A 14,828-nucleotide genomic window follows, 5' to 3' on the forward strand; every position below is an offset into this window, starting at 1 on the left:
TGCAACAAGATGTCGTAGCTGGCACATAAACTTCTTGTCTTTCATTAGAACTTGCGGAGGTTGTTTCTCCACTATGAACGCACTGTAACAGAAAATTATATAAATTTTCCTGTATTACTTAAGAATGCAACTATTATAACAAAAAAACGTCATAAAACAATTGTAACAGAACTGTAACAGAAACATGTTATATAGTACGGCGGGGTAAGATGGAACACATTTAGCACATAATATCCAAAAAACCTGATTGTGTTTTAAACAATTAACAACGGTCTATGGGAGCTGTGAGATTACTGTTTTGTAATTCTTTGAATGTTTTTTTTCTTATTACCCAATCAGACGAGAAAATAGAATAAAAAGGTGTCCCATCTTTCCCTACCCTACTGTATAACAATTGCTCTTGATAACTGAACAATACTATTTACTTTTCCACAAGGTCTTTGGCCATGTTTTCATAATGTTGTCGCAGGTAATCAAGCATTTTCATATTCTCTTGTTCCTTGAGCAAGTTATCAACCTCTATGTGTTGAAGCTTCAATATTTGATCAAGACTTTGTAAGAAAAGTTTCGCAAGCGGTTTGCAACTGTATGGAAGATTGAGTGTAACTCATACAACCTTGTCTGGTGGGGCTCATGCCCGCTTACAAGTTACCACGTATGTAACTTTGTGGGTAATTATTTAATATCTTTATTTTTAAACTGAATTAATAGCTAATAATAAACATAGTGAGAAATTAACACAGGAAATATTACAAATACAAAGCCCACCAATCTTCCAGTTGGTCAATATCTGAGCTATCTGCAACTTGCTTCCCATTACTCAAGTAAGCTTCAGCTCGTTTCCACTCAGCTATCTCACATTTGACACGACGAAGCAAAGATTGAAGTTGGTTGAACAATTGGTCCTTATGATATTCATGAATAAGAACCTGGGAAAATAAAGTGTATGCTGCATGTAATTTAGAAATAAATGCATTTATTTTATTTCTTCAGTCATGGTAGTAAAGATTGGACAAATTTACAAAAACTGAAAGACAGGACTAAAAATGATAGGCAGTATAACACGTTTATGGATGAAACAGAAGTACAAAACTTATTCGATAAAAAGGCGTGACTCTTATACCCCACAAACAGTATAATGTAATAAACCCAGTAAAGTTTAACAACATCCAAGTTTTAATCTGCAAAAAAAATGGAGCAAGACATGTAACCTACAAACAATATAATGTGATAAACCATTTGATTAAATATTATAGTTTTAATACAAAAAAGTGTGAGATAAATATGCTATATCGACTTATATGCAAATAAGGCCCACCTGTCTTGTTTGAACGAGAGAATCACGCAACTCGATGATTGTTTTCCATGTTCGTTGTTCCTCTGCACTCGCAATGAGACGTGGATCGTATGTATCGAGGACTTGCACTGTTCAACATATTAAATGAAAGAATTTAGTTTATATTCTTGCGTGGCGGGGCAATGACATTCTTTATAACACGGGTGTTCTGTTTATTTCACTCTTTGCCCGCTTGCAAATTACCACGTATGTAATTTATTTATCCTCACGTAGAATGGGGCAATGACAGTCGTTATAACACTCGTGTAATGTTTCATACACCTTATTCCCGCTTGCAAGTTACCACTTAAAGTCTTAAATTATGTAACTTTGTATTCGATTTGTTTTGAATATACGGCTGACAATAATGTAACATGATACATGTATAATGATAGTCTATGAAACAGACGAAATTCCAACTTACAGTTTCCACCAGTGCATAAATGAAGTTGTTGGTATTCCCCAACCATGCGTTCAATACGTTCAGTTATTTCTCGACTACATAACTCAGCTTGGTTTAAATCCTATGCAAAAAAAAATTTTTTTTAATTTCGAATTTTAATATAATTTTTTTTTAATCTGTAAATTAACATAATTTTTTTTCAATTTGAAACTATAGCATGATACTTTTTTAAATTGAAATTTTACATAAAAAATATTATTTTAACATCATTTTTTACTTGTAATACAACCATCAGCAACCACTTACCCTTATAATGTATTGAACACGTGGCATATCTGGCATCGGTTCAGTTTTCTGCATAGCACTGCCAGGTGAACTTGACATTGAACCATTCTGTGGTTGCTCGTTTGTGTACAGCGGCATCTGTGAAATAAATATGATGTTTCTTACACATTGCGTCTACATTTCAGCATTGACTTAAACAGGAAGATATGACTTTATCGGAGCTGAAACAACAACAAGACAGCCTCCTCTCCATTTATTTATAAACTTGTTGCATAATTTTTTTTAATACCAAAGCACTAGTTTTAATCCACCACGTAAAAAAGAAAATACATAACCGTACAGAAAACAAATAAATCACCATTTTTTATTTGCAAATATAAGTTAATTGTAAGCGTAAATAGGATTATTTTTCAAACTTAATGTAAAACTACCTTCTCAGCCATTTCAAGAATATATTGTTCTCGTTTCAACATTTTTTGCATCACCTGCACAAGTTCCATCGGCCGTTGGGTATATCGGCCCTAAACATAAATCGGTATAAAACATACAATAATAATTATAAAGCATACAATTACATGTATTAGAATAAAACACACAATGATATAAGTTATTATATAACGCACAATAATATAAATTATTACAAAAACAGCTAAAAATAATTGATTCATTTGTGCCTATGTTTTTAACATAAATGCTCAAGAATACTGCTTTGCCTAAATAATATAAATTACTCCAAAAACATATTCAACTAATTCATTCATTTACTCCGTTAATATGTTCTACTATAATTGCTGAAGTATACTGTTTAACTTATACGCTGGTATGTGTATTTTATAAGGTATAACATAGTTATATTCAAATTAATATCTCCTCCTTTTCCAGGATATCTTAAGCTTACTTGCTACATCATGTGTTTGGTTACTTGATGCAAATAGTTCAACTGAGGTTGTATTAACATAATGATGATAAATACTTAAATAATGTGGACGGTGGAATGTACAATATAGTAGGGTGGGGGAAGATGAGACACCTTTAGCACGTAATATCAAAATATCTTGATTGTGTTTTAAACAATTAACAACGGTCTATGGGAGCAGAGAGAACACGGTTTTATATTTCTTTAAATGTTCTTTCTTTATTGCAAAATGAGACAAGAAAATAGAATTAACAGATGTCCCATCTTCCCCCCACCCTACTATACATTCTTTTTCACAATAAAATCTAAATTTGAATCTTGATGGTAACTAAATAAGGTTTGTTTTGGAATAAACTAAAATTAACACAATGAGAACGTATTAATGAAGAAATTTAACTTCTTTATCTTGATAAACACTTAACTATCGTGAATAAAATGCATTACAATATATTTACATTAACTGTCAATCAAGATCTGAATCTTGCTGATCACAAAATAAAAGTTTGTATTGAAGTAAACTGAAAGTTTAACTTTTTTTGTTTTTATTATCAAAGAAATAGGAATCATTTGAATTAACATTCCATGGTAATTGTGTTATACATAACAAAGTAAAGATGCCAATATAGACAACACAGAAAGATAATGTTTTACAAAACACAACATGAATATTTTATAACCTTCTACATTGCGTGATCAATACCTTACCAACGTCACATAACAAGATTGTTTTTAATACGAACCCCTAGTTATTTTATACCAACAATACATCAAACCCATGTTTAATCCTAATCATATTTCAGTGTTTCTTTCCCACACAGGAAGCCACATATGAAGCGAAAACCTTGTTAGCATTGATTTAGCACGGCAGCGACAACATGGTGTTTATTATATGTTTCCTTCACAACTATGGTATGCTTCTCCTTGTGTATTGACTCAACTCAACAACAAAGAATATTCTCTGGCAATATTTATATGATTGTAACCATTTACCTATACTAATATGTTAATACAGTAGGGTGGAGGAAGATGGGACACTCTATTTTATCGTCTCATTTGGTAGTAAACAAAGGACATTTAAAAAATAATAAAACCGTATCCTTTTTACCACTCTGATAGACCTTTGTTAATTGTTTAAAACACGATCAGGTTATTATGTGCTAAAGGTGTCCCGTCTTCCCCACCCTATTATACAATACTTCCACAGACAGTAAAATCTGTTTAATATTTTCCTTATAAACGTGAGTTGTATTTCATACATATGGCAGTCTTGGCTCTGGTTATAAAGGGAATAAAATCGGTAAACCTTGTCTTTAAGTATATAGGTTTCAGCTACACAACTTCATTAGGACGAGACGCAAAAAGTTTCAAATTTCGTGTTTAATTAATTACTTCCTTATCAACTAAAACAAGTCCTCGGTTCGATTCTGAACGAAATTTACAACGAGTTTAAACAATGGGAGTTATGTATGACTGATACTGCTTAATATAAGGTAAAATAATTCATATATTCAACATATTTTATGTGGAGAAGTTAAGGATAATTGTATACTAAGTTACTGTTTCAACAATAGACTTGATATTTATAGCATAATCAAGGGGATAGGTTAGTAAAGGATATTAAACAATGATAATATTGTGAACAGTAAGCAACTAATAACCATGAGGTTTCATGCAAATATTTCTCACTGCACGGGTTTTAAAGTAATATGTTCTAAACAACTTTGTTAAGCAAACACAATACGAATGTGTGAATCATAGCATTTTTTATCATGACAGAAACTAAAAGTCATATTAACTAAGTCTAAGTATCAAACTTCCATTAACCAAATCAAATGTATTATATACATATATATAATTTATATATATATATATATATATATATATATATATATAAAATTTTATTCAACTAAATGTATTTTATGTATATATATATATAATATATTATATATGTAATTTTTCCATTAATTTAACTTAATATATAATATGGCAATACAATACTTTGTTTTGTTTCAGTTTTTTTAACCGAGCCAGTACGGCAACACACAACTACCAACCAACCAACCAACAATAAACTTAGGAAGCAGAAACTTGTCCTAAGATTAAGTTTAAGAAAAACTATCTTGCCAAAGCTAAATTTAAGTATAACTACATGAAGTGATGGTTAAACAGCAATGGCACTTTGAATCAGTTACATAGCCTACAATGTGTTTTGTTTTAGAAGAAATTCTTGTATAAAACATAGCAATCATTTTTGGTGTGCGTATAAAACATAAAAGGCCGGATTATTTTTACATGTTTTTTTTATACACTTATTACTTATAAGACAACATCATATCAACTACTATAAGAAAGACAAACATATTCCATTTCATTGCATCAGATCAATTGGTTTTGCAAGAGTTCAAATTAAACAGTGAGTCTCACAGAGTAAATATACTTTGTAAATACACATAGAGCTAACAACCTTAATGCTGACTAGCACAATGATTTATTAAACTTTTCTTGCTCCTCAATTTACAAGAATTGAACCAATGTTGACTTTTATATTGCGTCATGATATTTGCATAGATACACATGTATTTAGCAACTTTCCCACATATGGTAGGGTGGGGGAAGATGGGACACCTTTCTATTCTACTTTCTTGTCTCATTTGGTCGCAAAAAAAAATCATTCAAAAAATTACAAAACTGTATCCTCACGACTTCCGTAGACCGTTGTTAATTGTTTAAAACACAATCAGTATATTTGGATATTATGTGCTACAGGTGTCCCATCTTACCCCATCCTACTATACATATATATAATACAACTTACTTGATTGAACTTTATTTTGGTTTGCTTACGAATTTAAAAACAAACCAGTCTTATTTTCTCCTAAACTAATAAACGAAAAACTGCATATTTATTTGAAATTAATGTAATGCTGGCTGAATGCAAAACCTTCTTTAACTATGTGCTAATTAAACAATAACAATAAAAGTAGAGAAAAAATCTCTATCCCCTAATGGGCCAAATTAAACATTTACAATAAAAGTAGACGCTACTCAAGAGATAGCTATACCTTTAGGCAGGCACTTACTATCTCAACGAAAGATGGCAATCAGTAATCCTTACCCTTAGTTCTTGCTCCCAGTTGAGCAGTTCGGATTTGACTTTAACAGACAAAAGGTTTCCTCCCCTTCCACCATCTATGGGCACCCGGATTTGCATGTAACTGTCATTTAGACGACCTGCCACTGCCTCTTGTAAGCAGGAGACGATAGTACTCGCACGTCTCATGTTAATTCCTCCCGGCTGGCAATCGTTGCTGTCAATCAAATGCCTGCAATAGAAGTTATTAACAAAACGGGGCAAACTTATAATCAGAAAACATGAGCCCCAATTAGAATGAACATAACTGTATGAAGCCAGGTACCATAAAATGACAGCATTACTGCTTCTAATTAGTTTACTACCAAAAAGTTTCTAGCAGATATGAGGTGTATCGTGTATTAATTTATCATTATAACAAATCAATGTAAATCCCATAAACACTGTATAAAAACTAAAGTTTGTTTCAATACCATTTGGATTTAACCAACATACTAAATTTCCACAAAACAACATAAAAAATTATACAGATTTTGTTACAAAATTAGTACTATTTATGTTTATATTTCTGTAGCCGATAGAGTTTCACTCACAACACAACATAGAGCATACCAGCATTTCGATTCAATTACATCAGCAAACATGATGCGGAATTTCAACATTGGTGTTTCTTGGCAAAATTTGTATATCATGCTTTCCACAACTTTGTTCCTTATTGAAGACAAACGTTCTACTCGGTTCCATTGGCCAACATAGGTGGTGTCCTCTATAGATTATTACATGTGGTTAATATTTTAAAGTATCTGTATATGAGATGAGATTAATTTTATATGGGCCAAATCTGGCATAAATCCAGGGGTATTGAAGCCTTGTGCCTACACTGGGCAAAATCACAAGGACGAAGGACCTCACAGTTATAGAATTGAAGATTTAAATACCTACATTCGCAAAATAACTATTAAATAATTACATACAGAAATCACCTAATAAGAAAGCAACAAACACAACATAGAAATAATGTATTAAATTACATTTATGTAACTATTTCAACAAAAATGGCATGTTAAGAATAAACATCACATTTTTCTAGCATTATATTTAAATTATACATTCATACAGATTAAACTATTCTCCCCACTTGTAAATGTTAAGTAAAGCATTGTAATATAGAATAATATATTGTTATTATCATATGACATAGTTAGTAATGCAAAATAACAATAGGCATTTGTAATACGATACCAATATATCAAGCAATCACAATTAATATGACGGCATTTAATTTTCTTTAATACAATAGATTGTATGCACAATCTCTAGTAAAAAGGTTCACTTTGGACAACAACGAAAAACCCTAATCTTGAAAAATGGATATGCCATTAGTTTAATGACTAATTGAATCTGCAACAGCCAATACAGTACATAGAACATCCTATTTCCCAAGTTATTTATAATAAAAAGTCTTTACCAATTTACAATTATAGGAAAACAAAGGACTTGCGCACCACCGTTTTTGGGCTAACTTACCAATATCAGCAGTATCCATCATTTCTGTAAGTTCTGCTTGGGCTTGCCAATCCAAAACAACATCTCGAAATATATCTTGAAGTTCATTTGGTTGCAGGGGTGGTATGGTGGCCTCTAAGTCCTAAAACATGGAAACTATATTATAAATAATAATAGAAAGTATACATTAAGAATAATCTTCAGTGTTAAAACATAAACATGGAGATATTTCAGCTTTATTAAAAATTAATTTTCACTTCTAAAACATAAACATAAAAATTGTTCAATATTACAAAACAAATTGTAGCTTGATTAATAAAAATCTCACATTCCATTGATTTCCATTGGTTACTTCCTTTTCAAGATTTGTTGAAAGTGAATCCGTATTCGTCCTATCGATACTCATGTCGCCAAACGCTTCTACCTCTGTGTCTAATGACATATTGAAAGTACAGTGCACTATGCACTATTGTGCAGTAACTAAACTACAAATACAAATGTAGATTTCAGTAACTTAACGCCTGTTTCCAAATACAACAACGTTTGTTAATCGGTCATTTTATGCTTAAAACATGATGGCCTGAACTATTACTTTAATTATTACTTGGATTGTTGTATATAATAGGTTCTAACGCTAAATTCGATACGCGGATAAACAATCTGATAACAAGACTAGCGTACACAATCACACTGTCACGCAGCAAAATAGAAATGACTAAACCGTCCAGCGTTGTACACGATTTTCCACTTCCACACAAATAAGCCCTGGGCTATTGCTGGCATATAACTCACGTTAAAGCTGCTTTTTACGCTCGTTTTGCAAGCTAAGCTAATCTACGCTGCTAGGGGAATAACGTAATTCGTCCTCTCGAAACATAACTTTGCGGTATCACAGTAAACCGCTGGCAAATATAAATGTATATTAGATTTTCTGCAAATTTAATTTTGTGTCTGAAGAAAATATATCCAATTTTGCCTCGCCTTTGCAATTTAAGAAGATAACTCAATTTCAAACGATTCAAATCGGATTAGTTTCAAATCAAAGGTAATAATGTTTGTCACAAACTGGATCCTTTACACATAGTTTGCATCCCAACATTTTATTGAACAATTACATAAAACAATATAGTGTAGATATATGCTTCAAAAAGTTTATATTGAAATTGAACTGTTAAAAAAAACAGGTATGAAAATTGTAATCTCTACAATCTATATAAAAACTAGGTTATAATTTTATCATGAATGCAAAATTACTTATTTTGGGCGTATAACATTTTGGAACAGGCTACAGTTCCAAACTTCGACAGGTGTTTTGTGATATTGCAACTTTTTTTTCTGATGTTGCAAGAATCAAAAATGTTGTGACATTGCATGAAATCCTAGGAAACATAGAATAAACCATGGTGCCCTGTACAGGGAAAATATTGAGGTAACTGCCATAAGCACAACGATTGGGAGCAGAAATTTTGAGCTTTGCTTTAAGTTAGATGCCATAATCCCATCGTATGTTCCATGGACATTAGTCAGCAAGAACAGCATTGACCCTATAGCACTTTGTATCTTCCAAGGGTCTGAGAATGGTAGATTTAACCTGTATAGAAATTTAATACATTAATTTAAGTTGTTATGGTACTTTTTAATTAAAGTTACTACCCTACGCCTCTATGTCAACAGTACATAAATATATCTTAAGTTTTTTCTAAATTTACTATACACTATGCTAGTTTAATTTAATTTAGACAGTTATCACAAGCATTTAACATAATCATAAAACTATTACAAACTTTTAAAGAACAGTAAAAAGTAGTAAAATACATCAAAATTCATAATCGTAAAACAAATGGAAATTAAATAAATCATTTGTTTCACTTGCCTGTAGTTTTGTATAAACCCTGCAAAAGATGGCAGAGTGAATATGAACAACCACAAATACAACTGAACAACTATAAAGTTAACAGAGAATTCATCTTCAGTCAAACGTGTTGGTTTCGGCTCCTTCTTTCCTTTCACCTTATTCGCATCAGTATTTGCAACATCTTTATCTTTTCCATCATCAGCTTTATCTTCTACTTTATCATTAGATGACTCTGTTGATTTCGTTACTTTCTCCAACTCTTCATTTGTACCATGTTCTTCTTCTTTATCAGAAGACACATCTTTGGCTGCTTTATTTTTGCCGTCCTGTTTCTGTGCTTTATCTGCATCCTCTTCTCCATCATCAGAAGACTCTGCTGGTTCCGATATTTTGTCTTTTTTATCTTGGTCTTTATTCTCACATTTTGCGTCGTTATCGAAAGATTCCTCAGATTGCGATACTTCATCTTTAGAACCAGTTTTTCTTGGCATTGGTTCTAATTCACCTTTATCTGTTGTATCTTCTTTTATATATGGAGTATTGTTTAACTTATCCATATCAGCAACATTGTATAATAGCATTAGTTTGCCGTAGTATGCCAACAGAATGTAAAGCAATGCAAACGAACTGTTGACTTGAAGTAACAAAGATAATACTACTGAATGGAATATAAGATACAGATATTTTGGTCCTGTAAGAAGGTTGTCAAATCCTCCAAATATTTTGCCTAAAAGTTTAATTGCATAGACTTGCATCACCCTAGTTATAGAAAATAGTTCAAAGCCGTATAGAAACAAAATAAGGGGAGCCATAGTAAACCACATTCTGTGATCTGTTTCCAATATGATTGAATCGGGTGTAGGAAGTCCGACATTGTACCACAGTAACTTGAACCATTGATAACCAAAGAAAAGTTTCAAAAGACTGATAAAGGGCTGAACCTTGTATGGTTTGGAACTGATTGAATGAGCATCATATAATGAATGACATGGCTTTCCTAGCTGCATCTGATTCACTTGGTAGCAGTACGTAAACATTACATTGCACAGTACAAACACAGGCAGCATCATATAAAAGTACCTCACAATTTGGCCTAGAACTTCAAAATATTGAACTTTAATTTGTAAATCCACAGGACCCGGTGTGTCCATATAAATATGAACTACAACATTATCTTCCAAATCATGAGGAGTATTACGTAGCTTTACCACTATTGAAGTTTTCTGAATATCTTCTTGTCCCTTGTCCCATGGAATCTCTGTTTTCAAAACTGCACCCTTGGGGAAATCTAGCTTGAAAACTTGGTAAATCGCTTGAAAGTCTTTTAGCACGGTTTTATAATAGAAGCGATTCTCTGCCCCATGCATAGCAATAGAATGTTTGTACCCAGCACCAAATGTCCACAGGTTTGAGAACACATGTGGGACACCAACCTCTGATGAGATTTCATGATCGGAAAGTATGTTGACACCAAGTACTTTCCCTTCTTTTACTTTTGAAGCAGGAAATACAACATAAGTAAAACCTTGCTCCTCCAATACACGCAAGTCCAAATGGATTATCCTGAGATAAAAATAATATGTGTTAATATAAATATATAATGTTGTTTAATTCTGGCATATGATATTGTATATTTCTGGTATTACAATAATGAATGTTGGACTGTTAGTTGGTTAATATATTTACTTTACATATTCATCAAATGGCTAATCTTGATACAAAAATGATATCAGTTGATCAATATATACGGATATTTATTATTTATTTAAATTGTTTTCCGAATAGATAATCCTGATATTATAAAAATATATTTACATTAATTCCCGAATGAATAATCATGATATAAAAATGATGTTATTTAATATAATTACATTACTTTGTTTACACAGAATGGTAAAATAGTTTAAATACAAGATTTTTAACTTAACGAGTTTAATAGCAAGCAACAATCATATTGCTGACAAAAACTGATTTTATTTTGTAATTAGTAAATAACTGTATGGTGGCAACCTGTCACGTGTGTCACAAGTGCCTTTTTCCTATACATTTAATAATGTAAACAGCAGGATTTCCTATTTACCTGTATCTCATCATCCCAGTTGATGAATAAGATAGATCAGTTGCTTCAACACATTTCTCGTTCACCGCTTGCTTGCAAGCAAGAACCCATTTCTCTCTCACAGAATCGGTTCTTGCTACTAAATGATATGTAAATTGTTTGACAAAATGAGTGATATCAAATGTAAAATAGCTTCCACTGCCAGCTTCTTCTTTATTTAATGACCATAAGAAATCAGACACAGGTTTCCATGTATAAGCAGAGGAAGGCTTAAACTTTTGTGGGCTGTCTCTGTTTGCCACTGAACCATACCCTGGGTGCTTTTTAAAATGATATTCCATGGCTCGTACCCTTTGCTGTACATCAACAACCACTTGATGAGACTTTGGATCAGTGATATCAAATAAATATCTAACAGTGGCCATCACTAGTTGTTTACACCACACAATACACTGATGGTCTGTGGAAAGATGAACACGTGGCACAGCAGTAGTTATAGTCGACAGGTAATTACTCTGGTTGGATGAAAGTCTTGTAAGGCCAGATGAAACCTGAAAATCTCTTGGTCCCCCTCCAATAGATATAGTATTCACATCCCTCAGCTTGCTAATGTGTTCAAGCCAGTATTGGTTTGTCTTAGCATAATATTGAGACATGTACCTATCCACATTCAACACAGGCGCAAGGACTGGCGACGCAAGCATTATTATTGTTTTCACTTGATTTTGATTAAAATCTGGAATTGCAAACACTCCCCTTGCTATTACCCCACCCATTGAGTGTCCCACCAAAATAACAGAGGTTGGTTTATGTTTAGCATATTCGTACAGAGACAAGATCCTTTTGATGCAATGTCCAATATACTTAGTTTGATGTCCCAAGTTTCCCCCATAAAATGCAGTGAGCTCTTCCCCCAAATCAGCAGTAAATACGTTGAAATGATTGTTGAATCCACCTGACATTGCCTTTCGAAGTAAAACAGAGCCAAGAGACCGTGCCTAAAAAATATACTGTTATATCGAATTGTAATTAAACCATCAAGAATCATATATACCTTTTAGAATGGACTTGGTTAACATTGTAATTAGTAAATTGGTAATATTTACACCAATTAAAGGTAATAACATGGGACATAAAGATCTAAACAGCACCATGGTTTTCCAAATAGTAGGTGCCTATGTTCCTAATATTACTATTTAATGCATTAAGTAAGCCAACCTGTTGATGGCTGCCACCATGTCCAGGAATAAACAATACTGGGATCCCATCCAGTTTCAACTTCATAGCTTCTTTCATGTACGCTCCCTCCCCATATATATACAACGAGTATGAAGAAAATTGTTTCGATACGTTGCCTTGCATGGGAATCTAAAATGACGAATATTTTTTGTTAGACTTGATTTTTTTCTGTTAGTCTGTTACCTTTTTATAGTACCGGATCCTGACTACGTTTCTTTACATAAGAATCGTCCTACTTTATGAACACCAGATCAGGGTTAGATTCACGGAACTTATTTCAGTTATTAATTAACACTTAAGCAGTTTATATAGTAATAAATTGGGTCAAGAATTTTAACCCAAAAGTCATTCTATCTGAATTGTCTCAAACAGATTAAGAGATATTCTATAACATAGTTTTTAGAAAACACCATCAAAACTCTTAATAAGAAATAAATGTGACATTTCAACATTTCTTAGCTTACGATATATATACTTCAGTACTTCACCTTATGATATATAATGTATTACCTAACTTACTTTGTAATATATATCCTATATTATTTATGATATTCAATATTTCATCATACCTTGTAATATTCAGGTAACTCCCACATATAAGTCATCTCACATTTATTTGTTTCAACATTTTGAAACACGTCCCACACTCCAATCAGAAGGAACATTAACACGAGAACGTGGCCAAAGTTTTCTCCACTTTCAGCCATGTTTTACTTGTTTCCGTCTGTGAAATAAGAAGATATATGAACAGGCGAACAGCAATCCTTTCGCTGCTGGTGGTAACCAGTAAAAATTTATTGTTAAAATGTTTCTTGGGCCCAACTTTTTAGGCTTGTAACTGGTTTTCCTATCGAGTTACTGTGTAAGTGTGTTATAAAAGACAACAGCAAGAATCTTTCAGCTGGTAACCACTAAAAATTGGTGCTAGTGAAGAGTTCCCCCCATCTACCTTATTTGCTAACCACTAACCCCTAGGTTAGGGGGTTAGGTGTTGATGGTTAGGGGGTTAGTGGTTATAGGGGTTAAGGGTTAGTGGTTAGCAAATAAGGTGGGGGGAAGACCCTTCACTAGCACCTAAAAATTTAGGTCTTACAATGTTCCACAAGTGACAAGTCTGACTGATACCAGCTTTATAATTATTTTGGCAAAAAGCTAAGCGAAGCTAGAATTCTTCAATTCTTCACTGGCATCTATTTAGAATTAGTTCCTGGTCAGAAATCTAGGGTTTGGACATTTTCTGATGATATATGTCAATAATAATGACTCATCATTATTTTGCAAAATGCTCCAGGTTTCAGCTATTTTATGGTGGCTTTACGAACACAGGTGCTAGTATTACCACAGTTAGGTACATTAAGTTCTAGAGTAAAAGACTACATAACTTACCAGATAGATACTCACACGTTCGACGGCAAATAACCACACCAGAATATAAACCAAATTCTACAGATCAGTCGAGAATTTTTCTAAAAAACATGCCAGTGTGGTACTTCCCCTAGACTGTAACCATGTTAAATCATAGATATCTAAACATCATAGTTGCTTAATAAAAATATAAAAAGATACGTTATTGGCTTTAAAATATCTCAAAAGCTTGTCATGAACTGACAATGAGCTTAAACATAAACAATGTTCTAAACCTCGCCACCGAAACTGCTACCCGCGAACTTTAAAATGATTTTTTAACGTTTTTTAAACATTACACTTCGGGTGCAAGTTACGACCAATAGCTTAACGCCAGAGTCCGTGTATAAACATGTTTATATGTTTACATACGGACTCTGCTTAACGCGTATACATTATTTGCACAACCTAACAATGCAAAGTAGATGACAACCGTTCGCCGCAAAAAAAAACAGAGACACTAAGTGTTAGTGTAGGAACTATGGAGGCACACGCGCGCCCAATTGCGATACATAAAAAACTCCTCTTGAATTAATTACCCACAAAGTTACATACGTGGTAGCTTGTAAACAGGCATGAGGTTTATGAAACATATATAACACTCGTGTTATACCAACTGTGTGATAACTTGCAAGCGGGCAAGGAGTGTATGAAACAGAACACCACTGTTGCAACGACCGTCGTTGCCCCGTCACGCGACGGTAAATACGTGATATTCATTCAAAAACACAAAA

At 32.9% G+C, this 14,828-nt stretch overlaps 2 protein-coding genes across 4 annotated transcripts in view; both read right to left on the reverse strand.

The window, feature by feature from the left end:
* Positions 1-8,093, reverse strand: part of LOC778907 (signal transducer and activator of transcription 5B) — a 16,412-nt gene extending 8,319 nt beyond the window's left edge. The window contains exons 1-11 of one of the 2 annotated variants that reach the window (XM_018811366.2): positions 7,866-8,093; positions 7,559-7,679; positions 6,644-6,797; positions 6,056-6,263; positions 2,456-2,545; positions 2,046-2,162; positions 1,761-1,860; positions 1,319-1,425; positions 769-929; positions 426-584; positions 12-82 (exon numbers count right to left, since the gene is read on the reverse strand). In XM_018811366.2, the coding sequence (XP_018666911.1) occupies positions 12-82; positions 426-584; positions 769-929; positions 1,319-1,425; positions 1,761-1,860; positions 2,046-2,162; positions 2,456-2,545; positions 6,056-6,263; positions 6,644-6,797; positions 7,559-7,679; positions 7,866-7,979 (1,402 nt within the window). In that variant the 5' untranslated portion in view covers positions 7,980-8,093. The remainder of the gene's footprint in view (positions 1-11; positions 83-425; positions 585-768; positions 930-1,318; positions 1,426-1,760; positions 1,861-2,045; positions 2,163-2,455; positions 2,546-6,055; positions 6,264-6,643; positions 6,798-7,558; positions 7,680-7,865) is intronic. The other variant, XM_018811365.2, reaches the window with a different exon arrangement.
* A 525-nt stretch (positions 8,094-8,618) lies between these two features.
* On the reverse strand, positions 8,619-14,166 carry LOC100182492 (GPI inositol-deacylase). 2 transcript variants are annotated; one of them, XM_026833965.1, is made up of 6 exons: positions 14,092-14,166; positions 13,260-13,414; positions 12,670-12,819; positions 11,473-12,449; positions 9,411-10,955; positions 8,619-9,128 (listed from the first exon to the last, which is right to left on the reverse strand). In XM_026833965.1, the coding sequence occupies exons 2-6, from the start codon at positions 13,395-13,397 to the stop codon at positions 8,888-8,890; spliced, it is 3,051 nt and encodes a 1,016-aa protein (XP_026689766.1). In that variant the 5' UTR covers positions 13,398-13,414; positions 14,092-14,166; the 3' UTR covers positions 8,619-8,887. The 2 variants fall into 2 exon arrangements, with proteins under 2 accessions (XP_026689766.1, XP_002131111.1); XM_002131075.4 differs by having other exon boundaries at positions 14,077-14,128.
* Positions 14,167-14,828: the final 662 nt, after the last annotated feature.

This window comes from Ciona intestinalis, chromosome 3, assembly GCF_000224145.3.
Source record: "Ciona intestinalis chromosome 3, KH, whole genome shotgun sequence".
NCBI lineage: Eukaryota > Metazoa > Chordata > Ascidiacea > Phlebobranchia > Cionidae > Ciona > Ciona intestinalis.

What these genes read in the sequence shown, in the direction of transcription:
- LOC100182492 (XM_026833965.1), bottom strand. Translation starts at nt 13,397, where the DNA reads ATGGCTGAAAGTGGAGAAAACTTTGGCCACGTTCTCGTGTTAATGTTC. An exon ending in ACTGGGATGATGAGATACAG is followed by an intron (nt 10,956 to 11,472) that starts GTAAATAGGAAA and finishes TTTTTATCTCAG; the next exon opens with GATAATCCATTTGGACTTGC. An exon ending in GGGTTTATACAAAACTACAG is followed by an intron (nt 9,129 to 9,410) that starts GCAAGTGAAACA and finishes ATTTCTATACAG; the next exon opens with GTTAAATCTACCATTCTCAG.